General features: G+C 44.4%; 1 protein-coding gene and 2 long non-coding RNA genes across 5 annotated transcripts in view; 1 reads left to right on the top strand and 2 right to left on the bottom strand.

The window, feature by feature from the left end:
* Positions 1–2,992: 2,992 nt before the first annotated feature.
* The window catches only part of LOC127616808 (uncharacterized), a 121,420-nt gene continuing 99,282 nt past the window's right edge, over positions 2,993–25,130 (bottom strand). The window contains exon 2 of the long non-coding RNA XR_007967195.1: positions 2,993–3,529. This is a non-coding gene — a long non-coding RNA (uncharacterized LOC127616808). The remainder of the gene's footprint in view (positions 3,530–25,130) is intronic.
* On the bottom strand, positions 13,239–17,679 carry LOC127616792 (uncharacterized). Of its 2 annotated transcripts, none has more exons than XR_007967176.1 (4): positions 17,506–17,679; positions 16,427–16,748; positions 16,021–16,379; positions 13,239–13,375 (listed from the first exon to the last, which is right to left on the bottom strand). It is a non-coding gene; the product is annotated as an uncharacterized LOC127616792 (long non-coding RNA). The 2 variants fall into 2 exon arrangements; XR_007967175.1 differs by having other exon boundaries at positions 16,021–16,396; positions 16,444–16,748.
* On the top strand, positions 17,711–24,949 carry LOC127616773 (ras-related protein Rab-11B). 2 transcript variants are annotated; one of them, XM_052088588.1, is made up of 5 exons: positions 17,711–17,898; positions 20,747–20,942; positions 21,069–21,262; positions 22,710–22,790; positions 23,008–24,046. In XM_052088588.1, exons 1-5 carry the CDS (start codon positions 17,859–17,861, stop codon positions 23,043–23,045), a joined length of 549 nt encoding a protein of 182 aa, XP_051944548.1. In that variant the 5' UTR covers positions 17,711–17,858; the 3' UTR covers positions 23,046–24,046. The 2 variants fall into 2 exon arrangements, with proteins under 2 accessions (XP_051944548.1, XP_051944547.1); XM_052088587.1 differs by lacking the exon at positions 23,008–24,046 and adding an exon at positions 24,347–24,949 and having other exon boundaries at positions 17,712–17,898.

The following is a 25,130-nucleotide window of genomic DNA, read 5'->3' as shown; positions in this document are numbered from 1 at the left end:
GCTGACGGGTATCGACTGGCCAAGCGGACCGCGGCTTCGGTGGTCGCCGAGGCAAAAACCCGAGCGTGGGAAGAGTTCGGTGAGGCCATGGAAGCAGACTTCCGGACGGCTTCGAGGAAATTCTGGTCCACCATCCGACGTCTCAGGAGGGGGAAGCAGTGCACCACTAACACTGTGTACAGTGGGGATGGGACGCTGCTGACCTCGACTCGGGACGTTGTGAACCGGTGGGCAGGGTACTTCGAAGACCTCCTCAACTCCACCAACACGCCTTCCTTGGAGGAAGCAGAGCCTGGGGACTCTGAGGTGGGCTATCCTATCTCTGTGGTTGAAGTCACCGATGTTGTTAAAAAGCTCCTCGGTGGCAAGGCCCCAGGGGTGGATGAGATCCGCCCGGAGTTCCTCAAGGCTCTGGATGTTGTGGGGCTGTCCTGGTTGACACGCCTCTGCAACATCGTGTGGTCAACAGGGAGAGTGCCTCTGGATTGGCAGACCGGGGTGGTAGTCCCTCTTTTTAAAAAGGGGGACTGGAGGGTGTGTTCCAACTACAGAGGGATCACACTCCTCAGCCTCCCTGGTAAGGTCTACTCAGGGGTGCTGGAGAGGAGGGTCCGCCAGGAAGTCGAGCCTCAGATTGAGGAGGAGCAGTGTGGTTTTCGTCCCGGCCGTGGAACTGTGGACCAGCTCTACACCCTTAGCAGGGTCCTTGAGGGTATGTGGGAATTCGCCCAACCAGTCTACATGTGTTTTGTGGACTTGGAGAAGGCGTTTGACCGTGTCCCTCGGGGAGTTCTGTGGGGGGTGCTTCGTGGGTATGGGGTACCGAACCCCCTGATACGGGCTGTTCGGTCACTATACCACCGATGTCAGAGTTTGGTTCGCATTGCCGGCAGTAAGTCGGAATCGTTTCCAGTGGGGGTAGGACTCCGCCAAGGCTGCCCTTTGTCGCCGATTCTGTTCATAACCTTTATGGACAGAATTTCTAGGCGCAGCCGAAGCGTTGAGGGGGTCCGTTTTGGGGGCCTCAGTATTACATCCCTGCTTTTTGCAGATGATGTGGTGCTGTTGGCTCCTTCAAACGGGGCTCTCCAACTCTCACTGGAGCGTTTCGCAGCCGAGTGTGAAGCGGTTGGGATGAAAATCAGCACCTCCAAATCTGAAACCATGGTCCTCAGTCGGAAAAGGGTGGAGTGCCCCCTCCGGGTCGGGGAGGAGATCTTACCCCAAGTGGAGGAGTTCAAGTATCTTGGGGTCTTGTTCACGAGTGGGGGTAGGAGGGAGCGGGAGATCGACAGCGTCTGCTGTGATGCGGACGTTGTATCGGTCTGTCGTGGTGAAGAAGGAGCTGAGCCAAAAGGCGAAGCTCTCAATTTACCGGTCGATCTACGTCCCAACCCTCACCTATGGTCACGAGCTGTGGGTCGTGACCGAAAGAACGAGATCCCGGATACAAGCGGCTGAAATGAGTTTTCTCCGCAGGGTGTCCGGGCTCTCCCTTAGAGATAAGGTGAGAAGCTCAGTCATCCGGGAGGGGCTCAGAGTCGAGCCGCTTCTCCTCCACATCGAGAGGAGCCAGATGAGGTGGCTTGGGCATCTGATTCGGATGCCTCCTGAGCGCCTCCCTGGTGAGGTGTTCCGGTCATGTCCCACCGGGAGGAGACCCAGAGGAAGACCCAGGACACGCTGGAGAGACTATGTCACCCAGCTTGCCTGGGAACGACTCGGGATCCCCCGGGGAGAGCTGGAAGAAGTAGCTAGGGAGAGGGAAGTCTGGGCTTCCCTGCTAAAGCTGTTGCCCCCGCGACCCGGCCCCGGATAAGCGGTAGATGATGGATGGATGGATGCTGGGAATAAATTAGGACAATTTCATGAAACAAATATTAGCATTTAGTTTGTAAATGTAGGTTGTTGTTTCAAGTGATTTCAGAGTTCCTCCAAACTGCAACGGGACATGAACCTAAATAAATGGCAAGAGGCAGGCAGTCTTTCCCTGTCCTGAAGTAGAGCACAGCAAAGCTCAAGGTAAATAAATCACAGCCATGACGGCGGAGAAAAATAGGCAGAGGACCGAGAGTTGCAGTGCAAGAACCACTCTCTGTAACCTCTTTAATGGGCCATGGTCTGAAGAGACATTTCCTGGGATGCAGGGCGCACTTTGCAGTCAGCAGTTTCTATTCCAGGAGGCTTGTCTCCCTTTCCAACTACACACACACACGCGTGCACACACACACACACACATACACACACGCGTGCACACGCACACACACACGCACACTCTCTCTCCATCACCAACACCTCAGTGATTTTTCACAAAGATACATTGATAGCTCTTGCTCTCCACATGGTGGGACTAACAGCCCCGGTGAAGCTTTAACGGCGGACTCATCTACATCTTGGGCAAATAAACGGCCTGCCTCAGGATTAATTATCAAATGAGTCACAGTCAGATCAGGTGCACTGCATGCATGAGGGCAGCTGAAAGGAATCAAGCAAGCCAACCAAATTGAGTTGCCATCACCTCTCAAGCAAGTCAGAAGTAAGGTCATAAAATCTAGTCAGTTTTTTTTCACTTATCGTAAGACAACAGTATATTACTTTCAAAAATTAAATGAACAGCAACTTGAGAGTGTGAAATAAATGTACTGTGCTCACTTATATTATTCATAATAATACATGTTGTTTACTTTAGTTATTTATTCATTGTAGTAATTTATTTATTTTTACCGATTGGATTAATGTCGCACTGTTACTGTGATGATAAATAGCGAAATATGCTGAAGTGTAGGAGTAAACCTGTATAATCATCAGATTTTTACATTACATATGCTGTTTTTGGTGCCAATCTGGTTCCCAAATCAATTAGTGTGTGATTCTCGTTGCAGGTTGTCACTTTATGAAGTTCATTCATGTTGCCATCAGTTTATGTGGGCCCTGGCACATCAAATATGGCAGACATGCTTGCAACCAAAGTATACAAAGTGGAGTTCAGAAACAGATGTCTATAGTTTAATAACAATCATTTTTTTGATGGCATAGTTTCAAGATTACACTCCTGAGACACCGTTACAACATCGAGTTTGGTTAAAATTCGATCAGCTGTTGGTCAGCTGAACTGCTGGCTAACTTCGCTAGCTTACCATCATGGTTCACCTAGCTAGCTTCCCTACATTTCACAGATGAAATCTATCGTATGTAATCAGAATGTAAGAAAGTTCAAATCAAAGTCAAATCGAGTCTTTCAGGAGTTGTTTCGAACAAGTCATACAACTTAAATCTACTTGAGTCCCCCAGCTCTCGTGATGAGTTGCCAGTAGATCCACAACAACAATTTAAAATTAGCCCCACAATTATCATCGGTGAAACATTCATTCATTCATCTTCCTAACCGCTTGATCCTCACTAGGGTCGCGGGGGGTGCTGGAGCCTATCCCAGCTGTCTCCGGGCAGTAGGCGGGGGACACCCTGAATCAGTTGCCAGCCAATTGCAGGGCACACAGAGACGAACAACCATCCACGCTCACACTCACACCTAGGGACAATTTAGAGCAGCCTGCCATGCATATTTTTGGAATGTGGGAGGAAACCGGAGCACCCGGAGAAAACCCACACAGGCCCGGGGAGAACATGCAAACTCCACACAGGGAGGCCGGAGCTGGAATCGAACCCGGTACCTCTGCACTGTGAAGCCGACGTGCTAACCACTGGACTACCGGGCCGCCGTCGGTGAAACACATAATAAAGAAATAAATCTTAAGCACAACTTTGACAGCCAGAGCGTGGACAGGATGGCGGCTGGCATGGCCCATTAAAGTGCCTCGTTATCGTGTCTATTTTTGTGACTCAAATATGTAGTTCGGTGCAGACATCAGAGAGATGCAAGATGGAGTAGCAACTATTTTTCCAGGTTGTAATTGTCATGATCGCATTCTGTTAGTGTCCAGCAGGTGGCAGAGGCGTTCCCAGGTGTTCCTGTTGCGCAGTTGTCTGGCATCACAATTATTGGGACCTTTTGGACCCACATCAAATTGTCGGCTAATTTCGCCTTGCTCAAGTCATTGTTCATGTGCATTTTGTCAACACGTTCTCTTGTTACTCTCATTCCGTTTTGGGCTCTTGACATTTTTTATGTTCTTCGTTATTCAAGTCAGTCATTCTTAGTGTGTTTGAGTGTATCCACAGTTTGTTCTCCACGTGGTTTGATCTTTCTTGTACTTTTATTTCAAGCTATTTTTGTTCCATGTTTTTTCCTTGGCTTGTACAAGCACTTTTTGTTTTCTTTGCATTATTCCTGGTTTGTTTTCCAGCTTTGTTATTTGTACCTTGTCAGACTGGCACATATTTATTTATTTATTTATTGTAAATAAATATTTTTGTTTGATTAACTTTCCTGATTCTACGTTTGAACGGTTCCATTCTGTCCAGAACCCTCTGGACACCCGACCATAATACAGTAGTGGTATTTAACTGAGGAGTTGAGTGGGGACTGGTTTCAGAGTATTCAGTGGAGGCGCCCACAGTATCCTTTTTTTTTAATATAATTTTTTTTTGCGGACTCATTTTATATACTTATTTATATACTTCACACTGTATTATAGAATTATAATTTTCTTTTTTTAAGATAAATTTACTTGCTCCATAAATAGGAATAGAATGTCAATAAGTTTTATTTTGACATTTTTTTGATGGGGGTCAAGGGGGGAAATGGTAAGTGAAATTCTTTCAGCCACGAACTGCCATATCTTGGCAGTCAAAGCACAAACACATTTTGCCTTTGTCTGAGCTATTTACCAAAAATCAACATGTTAGTTTTTGCGGCTTCCAAAAAAACCCCCCAAAAATCTACTCGGAGCTAGCTGAGATGTTTGACCCAGCTTCTTTTTTTTAATTGTGAACTCAACATATTTCTCTACATGAAAAATTGGAAACATTGAACTGATGTAGAGCATTTAATTGCCAGAAATATCAGGATGAAGCAAACATCTCCCAGAATGTGCTGCAATTACAGTAGACAGACAGATGCACAAGAGCAACATTAAGACAACAGACATCAAATCTAATTAAAATATATATATATATATATACTGTATGTATTGCAAGTAATAGTGTAATTACACTACAGTAACATTTGTACATTTATTGCAAAGCAGGAAGTATACCACTATTGACAGTGATACATAATTGCTGTAATTTATCTGCAGCGCAATTTCACGCTGAAAGTTTTGCATGTCAATTTGTAAACCTCTAAAAGGAAAAGTCTAAATTGTAGACTTATTATTAGAATGGAGAACTTACTTGTTTCACTGGGGAGGCTATTCGATGAAGTAGAATGACGCTGGTGCTCAGAAGCTCAATCGGTTCTGCTTCCCTTCAAAATCCCTCAAGGAATCCCCTCGGCTGTGTCAGGGGCTTTAAAGTCTCCTCGCTTTCAGGGATCCGCCCCACCTCCATCAGTCTCTTTCACATCCCTCCTCCTCAGGATTTTTCCCCTCTTTGAATTTCTTGTCTGCTAATCTTTTCCTGTATAAAGAGTCAAAGGCTGAGAGCAGAGTGAAGCTTTTGCATTATGTAAGATGACCTCAGGGCGGAACTACTGAGGGGTCGACGCAGCCGCCACTCACATAAAATCAGTTTGGCTTTATTGGTGCTCAGCACAGCGTAATAATCAAAGAAAAATTCAGGACGTAGTATATACAGCGCCACGAAAAAAATATTTGCCCCCTTCCTAATTTTTGTGTTCTTGCACATTTATCGTACACAAGGATTTCAATTCATCAAACAACCCAAGGAAATACAAAATGCAGTTTTCAAATGACAATTCAATTTATTAAGGTACAAAAAAAACCTTTCTGACCCTCGCTGAAGAAGTAATTACCTCCCTGAATTTAAACATGGATTGTGCCAACCTTGGCAGCAATAACTGAAATCAGGCATTTGCAAAAATTGGTGATGAGTCTTTCACATCGCTGTGGAGGAATTTTGGCCCACTCTTCTTTGCAGAATTGCTTCAACCCCGCCATAATGAAGGGTTTTCTAACATGAACTGCCCGTTGAAGTTATCACTTATATATGTGATATGTTTAGCTTAAAACTTTTTATCACAGACAGGTCGACTTTGACTTTTAGGTCTATGTCCTGAACATCCGCTACTTAAAACAACATGTAGTGTGAAGTTGGGGTCCTATTTCCCCTTGAGTGATTAACAGCCCCCAAGTGTCTTCTTTTCCGTCCCCCACCTCAGGAAAGTTCCTGAAGGCTGTCAAGTTCCCTTGAGGAGGAAATCTTATCTCGAGATTTGTGCACAGCAGATGTGGTCTGTACTTTGTCAAAATGCCTCTGTCAAAAAGATCGAACTGCATTGACCTTTCTTTGTTTCTGATTTTTACATAATGGGAAGGACTGCCCGCACCTAATTAACATAATTAACATACTATGCCTATATGTACGTGTGACTGTAGTTGCTTGGGGCTTCCTGGTGAAATCTGAGACTCACAGGAGCCTGAATCGATTCGTGTTGTTTCACCCTTGTGCCCTGAACGTTCAGTAAACATCTTGCAAGAACTTATCCATTTCCAGGCTCTGATTTTCTCACATCAACTCAGCCCGAATCAAACGAACACGCGCAGCACCTGGGAAAGTGGAGAACGGTGACTGGATCCCGCCGTGTCCATAACAAAACGCTTCCCCCTGCTTGATCATCCTCCAACACCGTTTAAGGTCACAACACAGCATCTCACTTGGATTCAAATCCAGACTTGGCTTGGCCACATTAAAGCCTTAATTGTTTTTTTTGCCATTCAGAAGTGGACTTGCCAGTGTGGTTTGGATCTTTGTCCTGCTGTGTGATTCAAGAGCGCTCGAGTTTGAGGGAAAAAACTGATTGTCGGACGTTCTCCTTCAGGATACTATGGTAGACACTAGAATTCATTGGCCTATCAATCACAACAAAATGTCCTGGTCCTGAGGTAGCAAAGCAGAAAAAGACCATCACAGTGCCACCACCATGCTTCACTCTTGGCATAATGTTCTTTTTATCAAATGCGTGCCATTTTTACCCCAGATGTAACAGGCCGCACATCTTACAAAAAGTTCAATTTTTGACTCATCAGTCCACAGAATGTTTTTCCAAAACTCTTAAGGATCCTCAAAATGACTTTTGGCAAATGTGAGGTGAGCCGTCATGTTCTTTTTGGACAGCAGCGATTTTCACTGAGATCTCTCCCATGGATGCCATTTTTGGCCAGTGCCTTTCTTATGGTAGAGTCGTGAACATTGACCTGAACTGAGGCCAGTGAGGTCTGGAGTTCTTTGGGTGGTGTTCTAGGTTCTTTTGCAATCTTCTGGATGAGGTGTCGTCACACTCTTGGAGTCATTTAATTTTAGCTAGTCACCATCCATTTTCCGAACCGCTGAATCCTCACTAGGGTAGCGGGGGGGGGGGGGGGGGGGGGAGTGCTGGAGCCTATCCCAGCTGTCTACGGGCAGTAGGCTGGGGACACCCTGAACCGGTTGCCAGCCAATCGCAGGGCACACAGAGACGAAGAATCATGCGCGCTCACAGTCACACCTAGGGACAATTTAGTGTGTTCAATCAGCCTGCCATGCACGTTTTTGGAATGTGGGAGGAAACCGGAGCACCCGGAGAAAAGCCACGCAGGCCCGGGGAGAACATGCAAACTCCACACGGGGAGGCCGGAATTGAACCCGGTACCTCTGCACTGTGAAGTCGATGTGCTAACCACTGGACTACCAGGCTGCCCTAGCTCGTCACCAACTCCCGGGAATGTTTGCCATTGTTCCCAGTTTTAGCCATTGATGGATAATGGCTCTGACAGTGGTTTGCTTAAGTCCCAAAGTCTTGGAAATGGATTTGTAACTTTTTCCAGACTCATAGATTTAAATACATTTTTTTCTCATTTCTTCTTGAATTTCTTCGGATCGTTTGTTTCTTGAGATTTTGTAGCCTCCTTCACTTTGTCTGCCAGATTCTATTTATGTGACTTCTTAATTCAACAAATGTGGAGCCAGGGTGTTGCCTGTAAAACTGTACTCCGCTTTCCCAAAACTGTCGTTAGTCACAGTTACGTTGTGATTTAACAAGGGGGGCATTTACTTTTTCACAGAGGTTCAGAAAGGTTTGAGGGGGGGGCGCGGGGGGGTTGTGCCTTAATAAATTGAATTATCATTTGAAAAGCGCATTTTGTATTTCTTTGGGTTGTCTCTGTGTGATATTGAAATTGGTTAGATTAACTGAAATCCTTATGTGTGATAAATATGCAAAGAACACAGTAATCAGGAAGGGACCAAACATTTTGTCACGGCACTGTACAAATGCAATTGACATCAGGTCTGTTCAACTGTCCACCTTTTTGAAAGGATGCCAATGTGGTTGAGTTTTGTGGCATTTTTTTCCAGAGTATGTTCACTGACCTTCCAAAAAAATTATTCCACTCCAATTACACGTTACGAAGACTTCATGTTATCCCAAGGTTGTGTCATATCGTTCAGACGCAGCTTGGCTCTGGTTACATTGCAACAAATGACACAGTTGAGATGTGGAACAAAACACATGGAGGGGCCAGCCGTGCGGCCTCCGCTGGGAGATCTAATGACTAAAAACTGCAGCAACATTGTGGCGCACATCAACATCTCGCCCTCACCTGATCCCTCCCTCAAGGTTTCATCAATTGTCATGTGATTAGAAGGGCGTCGCAAGGGACATCTGGAGCAAATCCCAGTGAGCATCTCTCAGGCAGGCTGCTCACTGAGCACCTAGTTAAACACCCCCCACTGTGTGCTTATAAAAGTCAACTGAATTCTACTGTTCTCATTGCTCCAGATCGTGTCAGCAGGTCAAAGTGAGGGGGCCATGACCTTATGTGTTTGAAAGGATTAGTCTCATTTTCTTTTTTCTACTTTCCTCAAGCATCCCCAATTGGTTCAAAAGCTGCCCCACTCCTCTCACTTAACCCACGACATATAAAAAGTCTTGAAAATCCGCTACGGCCGCCTACACATGATGTGTTTATATGTCTTTTTTTCTGGGCGACAGTGTGCAGAAGGGTATAACGCAGCCTCTGATGAAGGACCATGGATTGTAAATCAATGAAATCGGGCCAGCAGGTGGCAGCGTGTTACAGGATCAGCCAGGATCATGCTGTCAAACAAGCAGAAGTAGAGGGAGAGGGATGCATCGGCGGAGTTGTGGAGTTGAGTGGAGTCAGGTGGGTTGCGTATAGTTAGTAGAAAATGCATTCAGACCAGTAGCGATGGAGAAATCAAAACAATTAACCCGTGAGGATTGCTTTTTGGCGGGAGGGGCAATCTTCCACCATGCCTACGGAGAGGAGTTTCTCAAAGCAACAGAACGGTTTCATTCCGCAAAAATAAGAAGCAGCCATCAAAAGAGGCTCCGTGTGCAAGAACATCGTCTGCCTCATGCAAAAGTCACACCGCAGCGAAGGTGCCTTCTGGAAGACATCTTGTGTGGACTTGTATCAGGGCAAATACGTATTTTTTTTATAACGCACAAAAAATGTGCATAAATTGCAGGTTGAAGACGACACACATGCACACGCATGAAATTGCAGCTTGGAAGCGAAACACGCATGTGGATAAATATATTTGCTGTCAAAAGCCCTTTTGAGGTGTTGTTTTGGAGAAGTCCGATTGAGATGTTTGAGCTGTCAGCAAAAAATAGTGGAGCCATACTCGAAAGTATGATTAAACTGCATACTTTTAAACAAGGTCTTTTTCTCCAGTTTTTGCGTCAAAAAATGGAAATGTGCTGAAATTTAGCTATTTTCTAATGAACGGAAAAAGCTGAAAGAAGAGAGTGTCGTCATTCGTTTGGTAGGCTGCATGTTTATATCCCAAAAGAACACAGTAGTCTTTGGGTCTTGCAAATCAGTCAAAATCCAGTAAAACAGCTGAAATTGCAGGGATTGCTCCAATAAAAATGTCTCATACAGTTTTTATCCATAAACATCATTTTGTTTCAGCTGTGGTTATTTTTCAAGTACTCTATGTAGAATTGAGGTGATTTATTTATGCATTCATTTATATTTTTTTTAATGCTTGATATTTCTGAAGGAGTCTTGGTCCAAACCCTCCCTGGCCTGCATCCCCTTACATTGTTGCTTGTTCAAAGAAAGAAAAGAGCACTTTTAGGCTAAGGAGCAAGTACAAATGAGCAAAGAAAGACACATACAAGCTTCCGGGTATACACAGAGGCTTCAACATCTTGCTTATATGACAATGTGATGTTGCTTTGCCTTCAAGCGGCAAGTGGCGCAAGATGGGGTTTCAATGCTATAGTCCCAGTGTCTACTGTATGAGGCTAATGCGCCACAAAGAACACGCTGTACGAAGTGACGACTGCACTGCCTGCAGCTTTGACACATCCTTACAGGTCAGGTTGGCAGAACAGAGCCTCAAGCGCAACAAACCTCTCACTTCACATTGTTCGTGCAGTGCTCTCTTTGGTCACATTACACCATTGGAAAAGCTATTTCAACAATCACAGTCACAAGCACGGAAAGACTTTATAAGGAGAACCCGGTCTTTTACGCGGCCATTCATCACAACAGACAGCGATGGAATGAGGTCATTCCAGCGCTGTCCATTCCACCCCATATTGGCCCCTTATGGTGCATGTTGTTCAAAGATTGATCTATCATCCCTTTATGGCACTACCAAATTCATCGGTTTATCAAGCTTGAATACAAGTACATCTATCAAAGCATGTCAGTGTTGAAATGAGAAAAACAAAGGCTGCACATGAGAAAAAAAAACACATCCACTACTGACTCTGAATGAAAGACATGACGTGTGCAAACAAAGACCTTTTTTGGACGGCTCAAATGAAATATTTGCTATACACTTTAATGGTTACGCAGGGTCAAAATAGCGTATGTTGGCAGAATGGAGACACGCTTACTGATATTCAAGCAATCTTCAGCACGTGCTTCCATGTGCATTTTGGAGCTGCTTCCAAACAAAAGACACTAGAACCACACGCTTGAGCAAAACCTCGTGTTTGTCCAATTTGGAGATACACACGTTTTGTCAAATTGTCTGCAACTAGAGGTGTGTTTTAGAATACAATTCAACGCGAGATTTCAAGGTCAAATCAAGTCAAAAATACATTGTTAACCATGACATTCTGATGAATATTATGTTTGGGGAATATGAATTAAGCAGAAAAAAAGCAGTTTTCATTCATTTTAGAGGGCGGCCATTTTGTCTCGGACTGCCGGTTGCTGTCGACTGCAAATGATATCCCAATGCGGAAGGGCTCAGTTTCTGACATCACATGACCAAACTCAGATTACAGGTGAGTGGTGGCGGTGGTTTCCTGAGCCCTTCGGCACCTTGACATCGTTTTCAGTCTAGCGCAAACGAGAGTCAAAGGCAAAACGGCTGCCCCTTGAGATGGATGAAAACAGGTGGATTTGTTGCTTAATTCATATTTCACAAATCCAATGTTCATTAGAATGCCCTGTTTAGACTAGTGAAGGTGAATAGAACAGATTGCCTGTTTTGTAAAGAACATTTCTCAATTTACTTCCCCATCCATCCATCCATCCATCCATCCATCCATCCATCCATCATCTACCGCTTATCCGGGGCCGGGTCGCGGGGGCAACAGCTTTAGCAGGGAAGCCCAGACTTCCCTCTCCCTAGCTACTTCTTCCAGCTCTCCCCGGGGGATCCCGAGGCGTTCCCAGGCCAGCTGGGTGACGTAGTCTCTCCAGCGTGTCCTGGGTCTTCCTCGGGGTCTCCTCCCGGTGGGACATGCCCGGAACACCTCACCAGGGAGGCGCTCAGGAGGCATCCGAATCAGATGCCCAAGCCACCTCATCTGGCTCCTCTCGATGTGGAGGAGAAGCGGCTCGACTCTGAGCCCCTCCCGGATGACCGAGCTCCTCACCTTATCTCTAAGGGAGAGCCCGGACACCCTACGGAGAAAACTCATTTCGGCCGCTTGTATCCGGGATCTCGTTCTTTCGGTCACGACCCATAGCTCGTGGCCATAGATGAGGGTTGGGACGTAGATCGACCGGTAAATTGAGAGCTTCGCCCTTTGGCTCAGCTCCTTCTTCACCACGACAGACCGATACAACGTCCGCATCACAGCAGACGCTGCACCGATCCGCCTGTCGATCTCTCGCTCCCTCCTGCCCTCACTCGTGAACAAGACCCCAAGATACTTAAACTCCTCCACTTGGGGCAAGATCTCCCCCCCGACCCGGAGGGGGCACTCCACCCTTTTCCGACTGAGGACCATGGTTTCAGATTTGGAGGTGCTGATTTTCATCCCAACCGCTTCACACTCGGCTGCGAAACGCTCCAGTGAGAGTTGTAGAGCCCCGTTTGAAGGAGCCAACAGCACCACATCATCTGCAAAAAGCAGGGATGTAATACTGAGGCCCCCCAAAACGGACTCCCTCAACGCTTCGGCTGCGCCTAGAAATTCTGTCCATAAAGGTTATGAATAGAATCGGCGACAAAGGGCAGCCTTGGCGGAGTCCTACCCCCACTGGAAACGATTCCGACTTACTGCCGGCAATGCGAACCAAACTCTGACATCGGTGGTATAGTGACCGAACAGCCCGTATCAGGGGGTTCCCCTGAAAGCAATAAAAAGAAAACATCAAAAAATAGGAAGGAGTGCAAATGCTTTTTAGGGCACGGTCTCTAAGGTACTAAACGTCTCCAAAGGCTTGACACTGACCCAAACAAAAATGGACAGGTGATGAATACTGAGCCCTCCCATCCTTCAAACCCAACATACATTTGCCCACAGTTCTAATGAACTCATTCACTCCCAAAGACGTTTTTAAACGTCTTTTCAGACTTGGTCCAGAATTGGCTGGTACTGAATGAGTTTTGAGCATTTGGAATGTAGCTAACCGGGGAAGCAGGTAGCTTTCACTTCTTGTCCTGGTTGCTAATGATCTTGCTTGCATTTGTGCATACACACTTCATGCTGGAGTCATTCGTTTGTTGCAGTGTTTGAATAATCTTCCCTGTTTGAACCATCATCATGGTGACAAACACTGATCACGTGATAAAAATAAACTATCACCAATCCCTTGGTGGGTGGCCACCTGTCTGGTGTTGATGGACTGTCCCATGCGAGGAGACCATCCTTTGCCACGCTGTGTCTTCGGAGGCTAACATTAAACGTGGAAATCAAGAGCTGACTAATGAGCAGCCAAGGAGTCAAAGATGTCTCCTGCTGTGCTGTACTTAAAATGAAAGAGGCATGTCTGTGACCTGGTCAGCTTTCAAGAGTCAATTAAATTGCATTGGCTTCATCAGGGCGGTTCAGTAAAAATAAATTAACTGACTGGATCTCCTTCCACGATGCCTCCTCTGGGGCTCCGGAGCACCATGACCACTTTGGCCTGTAAGGTGATGATCAGCACTGGGCCCTGGTCACATGGCCAACTAGAACCAAGCGCAAGACAGAGAATGTATTCAAGAAAGAAGAAATGTCATTCTTGAAGCATCATCCGAGTTGCGGGACTTGAACTAGTGAGTCGATGTGACTGAGGTTGTGGTCGTTAATGTTGTTGTGTATTATCAGCAAATGGGTTGATCATGCTCAAAACCGAGCCGTCTCTGTCGCCACCCCCACCCTCTGGAACTCTCTACCACAACACCTCAAATCCTTCAAATAATTTCGTAAAACTCACCTGTTCCGCAATGCTTTTAACACCTTTTAATCTCTTTTTTTAATTCCCATTTTTGCTTTGTTTTTCTTCTGTTAAAAGAGTTTGTTTTAAATCATGTATGCTTGGCTTTAAATGTATGCTTGTACATTTTTATCCCGTGTTTTAAACTCTTGTTAAGTGCCTGAGTACCATGATAAGCGCTTTCAAAATAAATGTATTAGTTTTATTATTACTATAAAAAAAGAAAAAACAATTTTATACACACACAAGCCGCACCTGTCTATAAGCCAAAAGGTGCCCACATTGTATCATGAGATATTTGCAAAGAAAGACTGTGCAAAGAAAGTGGTTTCAACGTTTAATAACTTAACCTTAACATTCTTTCCAAACAACGCGGAAAATAAAAAAAATCTTCACTTGCCGTACACTCGGTCAACCATTTCTTCATTAGGCTTTCTACCATGCACGCTTTCGTGACATGACAATGTCTCTTGGAAGTTTTTTTTTTCTGGCATATGTAACCAGGTGAACAATAATACTATCGTGGGGAATCTCCTCTACAACGAAACCTACCGGTACCTAAAATACCCAGAGTGTGAAAAAAATCTTCTTGCATTAACACCATTCCCACTTGACTGTCCCCCAAACAACGAAAAAAAATCTTTTTCTCTGCTCTTGCCTTGCGACGAGATTCACTATAACGAGGTCTAATCTAACAGCAACCTCTACTGCTTCGTTCGGAAACAGTAAGAGCAACAACCACACTGGTTTACACATGCGCAGTAGTCCAGGAAGTATTTGTTATTGTTAGTTTGAGACGCAGCAAGAACGTTGCATTGCTAAAATGGCTACAAAACGGACCTTTCGATGTCAGGCAGCTAAGACAAGAAGAGCTCTTACACTGGAAGAGAGGGTAAAAGTGATCAAAATTAAAGACTGAGGAAGCAAAATAAAAGACATCAGAGGCGATTGATCTAAGACTGCAAGGGAAGCTCAACTTCCCTTAAAATGTCCAAAAGTAAGTGATCAAATATATGCGTGTATGTACAATTGCGTGGACATGTCATTGACTAAATATGCGCTACAAACTCAACTTTTGTTCGGAATCAGCTTCTTATTACTGGTTACGACTGGTTGCGACTCTCTTCTCATTCATTCCCGCAGCTTCACTGTGCTTTAAACTGTGTGGACGCTGGGCGTCTAGAGAGTTCAGTGTAGATTGTCTCAATGCATTGAAACCAGATGAGTCATTGGATAAATGCTGGTTTTGTCCCGCCCACTGGACGCTCAGCGTCTCTGGGAGTCTATGGAAAGTGGGTGTTTATGGGCTGGCCCGGAAACTCAGCTTTCTGCACGATGATTGGATGATTTGTCCGAGGCTGAATCTCTTTTTGATTGACCGCGAAATGAGCCAATCACCAATCTTATGGTGAGGGCATCCGTTTCATTTTTTTGAAAAGGAACGGAGAGTAGAATTCACGTATAAACGGACATATTTTATGATGTAGGCCGAAATTGAGCTTCCCCTCCTTGACAGACCAGCATCCGCCACTGAAAGACATTATCCAAGAAATTGATGGAAGTGAAAGTGAATGCTGATCGTAAATGTCGTAATTTCTTTACGTTTTTTTCTTTCTACACTGACTATATAAAGTGTCAAATAAGTTTATGCTCAGACTTATGCACTATTGGAATAAAAATAAATAGTACACATCTGTTTGTGTGTGTGTGTGTTTACATCTGACATCAAATTTGCTACAGTGAAAACCCCCCTGTTGTGAAAAATTTCTTGCTGCAAACATGATTTCATTGTAGAGGAGTTTCACTGTATGACTGTTGTAGTGAATGCTGCCTTGTTTTATAAATGGAGCACTGTCATTTTAAAAGGAGCTTTGGATAATCTCGTGGAAAATCTCGTGAGACTTGGACCATGAAGTGAAGCGAGAAACGCTGAGCTGTGCTTATTCAGACCTGATGTATTGTACAAAAAGCCCGGGGGTCTGTACTGTGCTGTGCTGTACTTAAAATGAAAGAGGCAGGTCTATGACCTGGTCACCTTTCAAGAGTCAATGAAATTACATTGGCTTCATCAGGGCGGTTAAGTAAAAATAAATTAACTGACTGGATCTAACCCGCCGTTTGGGAGTTTGTGTTAATCTGAATAATAACTCCACTCGTATGATGGTCGTAGAACTCTTTATTTTTGCGACCGTCCACCTTCACCCACAGAAGGAACACCTTCCACATTACCCAAAACCCGTGCTATATACCCCCTTCCTCAAGGCAACACTGCCCCCTAGCATTATAATATTGTAAATGTTATCACTAAAAATAAAACAACATTTGAACGGTGTCGCACAGTGGGCCGTGTGAAAAGCCGTGAGGCAGGGGAGATTAGTTGTTTTCCCGCATGTTTCGGGCACATAAAACATGCTGGAAAGTGCTCACAAGCTTCTGCTGTTGTCTATTTTTTTTATACTTTTCTATTGTTAATTCCATTTGACATATCTCAGTATTTTATTTTATTAATGCTGTACATGTTTTATGTTCAGTCGTGAATAAAGTCTTCATAAAAATTACTGTTCGGTCAAATCTGTCATAGACCCAGACACACATCTTTCAGATTGCAGTCCAGCTCAAAACACAGGTGAAATGCGCCCTCTCATGGCCAGTTGATTTCACTGTGACACATGATAGCGTCTCACTATTAAGATATCCTTTATTTGTCCCACACTGGGGAAATTTACAATTATATTATAATAACCTTTTCTTCTCGAGCGCTCCCTGGCGGCAGTTGGAAAATTCTTAACAGGCCACATCATTAAATAAGCCGCTGGGTTGAAAGCGTGTGACAAAAGTAACGTTTATAGTCCAGAAATTACAGTCGGTAGAAAACATCAACAACACTGTGAATATTTTCTTTTGGTAGCTCCAACGCAGTTTTAGATTTCGTGAGAACGAGAAGGTTATTACCAAGGATGGCGGCGGCTCGTTCAGTCACAGCCCTGGATCCTCGGACAAGGACATTATCACTTGCGTCAGGACATTTCATCTTCATCTCAAAGAGCCCTGCGGAGAACAAAAAGAAGGTGCAGAACTTTGCTAAGAACACAGTGTGGGGATTCGAGGTTAAACTTGAACCTGCAGGGGCACATTAACCAGATTAACGCTTCAACTGCTTGTTTTATTAGTTTGTAAACAGTCTCTGACTGCCCTGCCTTAATGTTAATCCAGGCTTGCATTTGAACGGCAATTGCCTGGTCCCTGTGTGGCCAAACAGTTTTAATGGCTTTCATCCCTCATTTGCGAGCCTGTCGCCATATCTTGCGAAGCTTGATGCGTAACAATCGCCTGTAGCGATAAACTCAGATTTGAACTCAGACTGCTGTTTCATAAATGCAGCTCTCTTTTTGGGAAAGCATACTCCTCTTCTTCTTCTGTCTCATCATCACCTGGCCTTATCCTCTTTCTGAAGCTCTCAAAAAACATGTTTCTCACTCCTCGTTTCTGGGTTTACTTTTATGACCTTACCGATGTTTGGTTGGATATGAGTACAGACATACAGGTGGACGCACACAATGTTCAAAATAAAACTTTGTTTGCAATCTCACAATGAATAAAATGGTTTATGTTAAGTGTACACAGAGACCTGGTACCAAAAGGCTCGGCGGTTGGGGTACAAGTGTAGCATAGTAAATACGGTGTTGCTAAAAAAAAAAAAGTGAGAATAGCCTATTTACTGTTGAAAACCATGTTATTGTCAGTTAAGTCCGACCACCAGCAATAACAAAGAACATTAATATTCAGTAAAGAGACTTAGTCAAACCTCCAGAAACAAACGTCAAGTCCTGTCGGCAGCATCTTTTAGTGGCCTTTGAAATGTTTTTGTCTGTGGAACATAAGTTAGAAACTCCCCCCTCCAATGTTTGCGGTCTGAAACAGCATCGGCACGTCATCGAGAGGCGCGCCTCCTGGAGGAAAATATTCACAGTGCAGGGACTCCTCCCTCTGCAGAGTTCGGAGCTGTTGTACCTCCTTCCGACAGCTCTGACAGCAAGCATTGGCGCATTTCAGTGCCACCACGAGCCTTTAGCATATTTTTAGCTTCTTTTGAACCCATCTTTCCCTCCCATACGCATCATCCTCCGAGAGACAAACGTCGGAGTGGCCTCGTCTAGAATGGGGAACCGAGACGATGAATACGATTTTTTGTTCAAAGGTAAAGGAGAGAGAGAGAGAGAGAGAGAGAGAGAGAGAGGGAGAGAGAGAGAGAGAGAGAGAGAGAGAGAGAGAGAGAGAAAGAGAGAGAGAGAGAGAGAGAGAGAGATTATCTCGATTTCTCTTTTTTACCGGGTCATATAGACATCGCTTTGAAAAAGCGTTTTAACCTGTTGTTGGGTCGGTTATGGCGATTAGGTGAGAATCCTCCAAATATTTAGGCCTGTGTTTATGTAAGGCAACAATGATTATTTTAAAAGAAAAACGCTGTCGTTGCAATACTCTAAACCCTGCAGCTATGTTTTAAGTAGGGTGCAGCACCCTGTGTGTTTGTAGGGCTATTGAAGTTTTATGTTATACCCTTAAGAGTGCCCACGAGAACCATTGACCAGACTCGACCCAAGCCTCCATGGGGCTCTAAGCAAAATGTGATTTAGGGGGCTTTGATTTCTGCCAATTATAGCGACTATTCCTCATTTATTGTTGAATTTCAACACAAGTCCACTGCAAGAGTGGACTGGGGTTAATTTGCAGTTACAGGGATACAGCATTTCATCTTGCACCCCCCCCCCCCCCGCCCCCCCGTGATTTCCTAGGAATGTTGTTGAAGTAATCATTTGAAAATGTAAATACTTGCAGAAAATTGTTGCTACCTGTTTCCTACCTGGTTAGAAATTTGGTGATAATTATTGTGAGAAATCATTAACATTATCAGAGTTTTCACATAAATGAATATAATTATTAATAACACATTTAACGGTTATGAGTTCTTTCAGAAAAGTGTTTCAAACTGACTGCCTTTGCATTTCAGTGCCACCCACACCTTACCCAAGATGTTGCTCTAAGCTTAACAAACGTTGTTGTCCCCTGACGTAGCGATTGAAACATGACTTAAAACGTAAAAAAAAACAGAGTATTCAGTCAAATAAATAGAGTAATATTGAATAACAATGTAACTGGCATCTCTATGCTAAGAAATGACAAAAGACTATAGTCACTTAAAACAAAAGGAGTGGCTTTCCAGAATCTTGTGGCATCTACAGGTAATTCAAAATTTTTATTTTTATTTTCTGGGCTGGGCTGGGGTGAATTTCTGGCTGATTATCATTGTTGCGACAGCCTGTGTTACCCTGTGTTGTGCTCTAACTGCTCCCCCTAGTAGTCACAGGGGCCTTAAGCAAGCGGCGCTTATTTCTTGGGCTGGCCTGTTCTCACCAAAAGACCTCCATCTCAGATGAGGCTGGTCTTCAGGCAGATGTTACTGACACAAAGAGCCTCAGGATCTAATGTATTCTGCATGCCGGTGGATCTGCTGTTCATCTTCTGAGCTCAGCAGGATCCAAAATACTGTACCTCTTTGATCCTTATATCAGCTTCTGCGGCACATTAACATCCTGGGGGTTGCCAAAATGCTATTTAGAAGTAACAAAGTCTCCTCTGTGGGATGAATAGTGCATCTGCCGGAGGCGAGAGCCCCGCTCGCTCCCTCTCCCTGTCTGGCCGAGTCATCGTACTGGGCCCCGAAGAAACAGGAAGAGCAAGGCGGCCCAAAACTGTCGATTCGGGTTTTGATGGAGGCTGTTATCGGCTTCCTGCAACGTGGACCAGGATGGTGTCAGCAGGGACAAAGTTCAGCTCCATTTCCTTTGTAGGGGAGGAGAGAAAATACAAAGGATCCACTTCTGCTGCTGTTGTACATGCAAGCCCTCTGCCCCCACACCCCAAGCCTGACTCAGCTTCTCGGACTGTCTCTGATCCTCACTTCTTTAAGGAACAAGACTCTATTCCCCACTCTGAACTGTATATATAGAGGCCCTGCAAAGCCCCACTTGGTGCTTTCGCAAAACATCTAATTCACTTTTATCTCATAGTACGTCGTTAGTGTCTTACTAATAACAATGCATATCAGATATTTATTATTTATCAAAAAGAAAAATGTTCAGTTTTCAGTGTCTGTATAATAATAAATATTTAAATCCCTCCAATCAGAAGATTGAAGATTGTATACTGTATCGATATTTGGATGGGGTGAAGTCTTCTCGCGGATGACAAAATTTAAAGTTTGGATATGCTTAACTTGGTTGAGAGTGGTAGCAAGGTGAATATTTTGGTTTGTCTGTACTGTTGTGTCTACGAATACGTGTTGAATTAGTCTTTGCGTGGGGGCAGGGTTTGATTCCGGCTCCAGCCTTCCTTTGTGGAGTTTACATGTTCTCCCCGTGCCTGCGTGGGTTTTCTTTGGGTACTCTGGTCCCCCCACATTTCAAAAACATGCATGACTGGTTAATGGGACACTCGAGATTGTCCCTCTGTGTATAAAGATTCATACTATGCACTGAAAACAACAATATGCTCATGGCGGCATGGCTCAGTGGTACAGCGGTCTTCTCCCAAATCAGAGATTGTGGGTTAGACCCCTGACGCTCTAACAATGTCGTGGTGTCCTTGAGCAGGAGACTGAGCCCCCAGCATCTCCAGGAGGTGAATGAGGAGTCAGTGTGAACAGCTTTGATCGCCCTTTAGGTAGGAAAGCACTATACAAGTAAAAGGCTGTTTCACGAGAAGGTAAGAAAAATGCATGCAGGACTCCCACAAAACAACAAAAACAATTAGCAATGAGAGAACAGCTGAACATTTCCATGATGTTTAGATTACGGAGAGAAATGTAACAAGAGGCCCTGGTTGATAGTCTAGACAAAAGACAACACAAGCCAGAGTCAGCAAGCCGGCAGATGAGACAGGGAGGGAGAAGGAAAAAAAACATCAGCCTTTGTTGAGAGCCAGAAGCAGAAAATCAATTTGTCAATACACACGTTGATGTTTGCCTATGGTTTTTGTCTTTTCTCCAGTCGTGTTGATTGGGGACTCGGGTGTTGGTAAGAGCAACCTGCTCTCTCGATTCACACGAAATGAGTTCAACCTGGAGAGCAAAAGCACCATCGGTGTGGAGTTTGCAACGCGCAGCATTCAGGTGGATGGCAAGACGATAAAGGCGCAGATCTGGGACACCGCGGGACAGGAGCGCTACAGAGCCATCACCTCGGCGTGAGTACATCTTGATTGAGGCAGAGAGTTCTTTGTCATGAACTATTGTGTTGAACTTCCAGTGTCCAGGTTTAATATACCATTTAACATGATCCATTCCGGACTAGCACGCATTGTGTTTCACAGATACTACAGAGGAGCCGTGGGTGCACTCCTGGTGTACGATATAGCCAAGCACCTGACTTACGAGAATGTGGAGCGTTGGCTGAAGGAGCTGAGGGACCACGCTGACAACAATATCGTCATTATGCTCGTGGGCAACAAGAGCGACCTACGCCACCTCAGGGCCGTTCCCACAGACGAGGCCCGTGCCTTTGCAGGTACAGTACAGAAATTCAACAAAAAAGTATCCGCATTGAATTCGCCTTCTCTGAGGGATTGGAAACTGGAACCTAGTCTGTGTCAAGTTGTAACACAGTCACTCGTCTCCCTGAGCCTGGGGGAGATGTGGCCAACACATTCAAGCCGCTCGGCATTGTCCGATTCAGCATGTCGCATCCATTAGCTGTGCAGGCAAGAAATGGAGCCGCATATTTAGCAGCAAACAATTAAGTAAATAGAAGTCTACAATGAAACTCCTCTAGAACGAAACCTACATGGGTGAAAATACCCCCTTATGTGAAAACATCTTCATGCATTAACACAATTTCCATTCTCCGAGATGAAATCCCCCCTGTTGCGTTATACGAAATCATTTTCTCTGCTCCAGCCTCGCGAAGACATTCACTACAACGAAGTCTTATCCAACAGCGACCTCTACTGCTTTGTTCGAAAAAAGGCAACAGCGACCACCACACTGGTTTACATAGTGAACAACGTTCAGCTGCGAGTGTCCTGGACTCAACATACTCTTTGACTTACCAAGCATCATCCTGGCCTCCGATTGGCCAAGAGGGACCTCACTGTCTATGTGTGTTGATACTGAAGCTAGATCCGTAGCATACGATTAGCTGCTCAGAGTAAATTGCTTATGGTTTGACAGACATTCAAATAAACGAACGTTTCCTCGAATGCTTTACTTGTTATCATGCTAAAAACACCCACGGGACGCTTCGTAGTCCTCGATGGCCATAGTTAGCTCTCGAAGGCTTAAAAACCTTACGCTAACTGGAGCGCTTCTCTCTCATTAGCGGGTGCCCCCCGCCTACTTCCCGAAGATGGCTGGAATAGTTTAGACAAAAGACAACACAAGCCAAAGTCAGCAAGCCGGGCAGATGAGACAGGCTCGACGGACATTCAAATAAACTAACTGGAGCGCTAATGAGAGAGAAGCGCTGCAGTTGCATTTCAGTAACTTAAACAATGGGCGAATACACTGTTATTCCTGACTTCTTTATATGGTTTCAGTCATAATGGCCCTCCAAGGGAAACTGTAACTAAAATCAGGCCTGACAAAAATGAGTTTGACACCCCTGCTTTACATGGTAAGGAAGTGACAAACTCTTCCCAAAATACAATACATCCTGATATATATAGAGCTTTCACAACAGCTGCAGCTGTAACAAAGCGCTTAACAAAACAGTTAACAAAAAGTAAAATATTAAACACAACATAAAACACGGACAGTTGTGCAAATGTGAGTTCCAAAAAAAACATACCGTAACTCCCCGAGCTGAAGTATTGTCCGGGCAGAATTTGTAGACCACCTCTCTAACTTCTTTGTTATGGAATCATAAGATGACAGATTAACTGTTTAAGGTTTTTAAAATTGTTTTGAGAAGACTAACAGTATTACTGTACATTGTGTGTTTTCTCTTCATGCCACAGAGAAAAATAACCTGTCATTCATCGAAACTTCAGCCTTGGACTCAACAAATGTTGAAGAGGCCTTCAAGAATATCCTTACAGGTATGACAAGCATTCTACACCTTTTTTAAACTTTTCATTTTAGGTCTCATCTCGACAGATGTGAGGCTATGCGCATTTGATAGCTTTGGCTCAGGTTTTTTTTTCTAAGCATTTCATTTCCTTGCCGTCAATTGGCAAGATGTTTTTCTGCCCCCAAGTCCAGTTTCGGTCCTGTATGAAGAGCTTGATCGCTGTCATACTGTTCCAACACGTACAGATCCATGGCAAGTTCCTCAAAACAGGAACTGTTCTTGACAAAGTACGCAGCGGAAGAGCTACTCCTACTACTACCATTGAAGAAGTCCTTTCGCAGATGATTGCGCAAAGCAAGAGAAAGTATATCCAGAGAGCGGCAATGGAACTCGGCATCGACAAATGGTTGATTCAGAAGATGCGTCAAAGCGTGACAGCTTCACTTTAAGACGATGACGCTGAACTTCCACAAGGGGCACTGACAAGTATCTTTCCGCTTTACGATCAGCGAAAGCGACAAGTTTGGGGAAAATCAACCCCCTCAGAAAAACTCTCCAAAGCTGTTGCTTTTGTTGCACCTCAGAAACAAAGAGAGCTGTAGCGATGTTTTTTAAACAACTTTATCAATTCTTTTAACACTCTCTGTCCGCTGACTTGCCTTCTCTTTTGCCGTTCGACTCGAGAGGCGTTCAAAGACCACCTCAGAAAAACGTAAATTAACGATAATTTAAATGACACTAAGAAAATCTAAACAGAAAATCCAGCGAGGAAATCACAAAATAAATTAAATGAGGGGTGTTTGTGAACACATAACAGTGGAATAAGTAACAGACAATTCTGAAATAGTCCACTCTCCTGCAGTTTGGTGTGCAATGTCTAGCGCTGGGCTGACTGAAAGATGACCGGTAACACTTCTGACACACATTTCTCAAACCGCCGCCGAAGTTCAGTCGGAGGACTGAAAAAGTTCTTACTGGGTGGCAAAATTTTGCAATGTTCCTCCGATGTCAAGTGGCGAGCGCAAGGGAATGACATGCTTGCAAGAACGGTTAACTGTCAAATGATGGCCTCACGGCAGTCCAAATGATTCCTGAGGCTAAATGTACGTTAAAGAGGAAGTGTATTGTGATTTTGGAGACATTTTAAATTTTGTATCAGCATCATTGTGTTTTCTACTGTCAACCGTTTCTCTGTACGGAGAGCAAATCGTTTACTTCTAGAGTTGGTGTTCGAACCCCTTTTATTTGTTTATTGTATTTTTAATATCATACTCCTGATATGAATGGCCATTTTCTGACTGATTTCAGTGAGTTAGTAACTTCCTTCGCTATTGAATAAATCTCACCGAGTCATTTAAATTACACTCAGCATGTCAATGGCAGAGTTCAAGGGAACACCGGGCCGCATTTTTTGACTAGGTTTGCGTATGGATCATATTGTTCCATCTACTGCATGCTTTTAAATGTGGTACTCTGATGGTTGTTCAACCAGTAAACATACACAAAACTATACCACGATAAACAACCTCTCTGCAGAGACATTTTAGAATTGAAGCTGATGTGATTTTTGCTCTTCAAACACAGAAATCTACCGCATCGTATCGCAGAAGCAGATCGCAGAGCGGTCGGCCCATGACGAGTCTCCCGGGAATAATGTGGTGGACATCAGCGTTCCCCCGACCACAGACAGTCAGAAGGGGAGTAAGCTACAGTGCTGTCAGAACCTGTAACCCCGGGGCAAATGTCCGGCTGGCTCAATATTAGGGTGCATTATGAATTGGGATCCAGTGCTGGCGTCTTCCTGGGCCGCAATGTAGTCGAAAATTGACGTTATTTAGATCCAAGGAACCGGTTCATGAGCCCATGGAAGGAATTGATTTTAAGGTGTAATTTGACCCAGTTTCAGCCTGCTACAGTACATTGTAATGCAGATGCTGGACTGCTGGTACCACACAAGTGACTTAGTCATGAGTGAAAATTAGTCAGCAAAGTCTGTCTCTAGTAAAGTTTGAGTGGTACCAGCACTCCGTTTTTGTATTCCACTTCTCGTTGTCATCTCCAAAGTGGTAGTGACGCTGCTGATGCATTCTTCCTGTAAAATATATTGTTTATTGTTTTGATAGCGTGTTGGTCACATACATTATATTACTGCCATGAAATAAATAAATTTTACACTACTACGTGCTTGAGGAGGCTAGAGGTGGTTTTCTCATTCAACATGTGACTGAACCATAATAAACCAGTTAAGGGCAATGTGAATCAGCTTCAAAACATGTGCAAATCAACCTTGTTTGCTCAACAAATGTGACTAAATTAATCCTTTCTGGGACGGTGGTCACCACAGTGGACAGATAGTCACAAGTTACTC

This window comes from Hippocampus zosterae, chromosome 15, assembly GCF_025434085.1.
Source record: "Hippocampus zosterae strain Florida chromosome 15, ASM2543408v3, whole genome shotgun sequence".
NCBI classification, from domain to species: domain Eukaryota; kingdom Metazoa; phylum Chordata; class Actinopteri; order Syngnathiformes; family Syngnathidae; genus Hippocampus; species Hippocampus zosterae.
The sequence above is the reverse complement of the archived record's forward strand: the minus strand, read 5'-3'. Positions and strand labels throughout refer to the sequence as shown.

Bases quoted from the DNA above. Each gene is read 5' to 3' on its own strand.
- LOC127616773 (XM_052088587.1), top strand. From the start codon at position 17,859: ATGGGGAACCGAGACGATGAATACGATTTTTTGTTCAAAG. The intron at 17,899-20,746 runs GTAAAGGAGAGA...TCTTTTCTCCAG, and splicing joins ATACGATTTTTTGTTCAAAG to TCGTGTTGATTGGGGACTCG. The intron at 21,263-22,709 runs GTACAGTACAGA...TTCATGCCACAG, and splicing joins CGAGGCCCGTGCCTTTGCAG to AGAAAAATAACCTGTCATTC.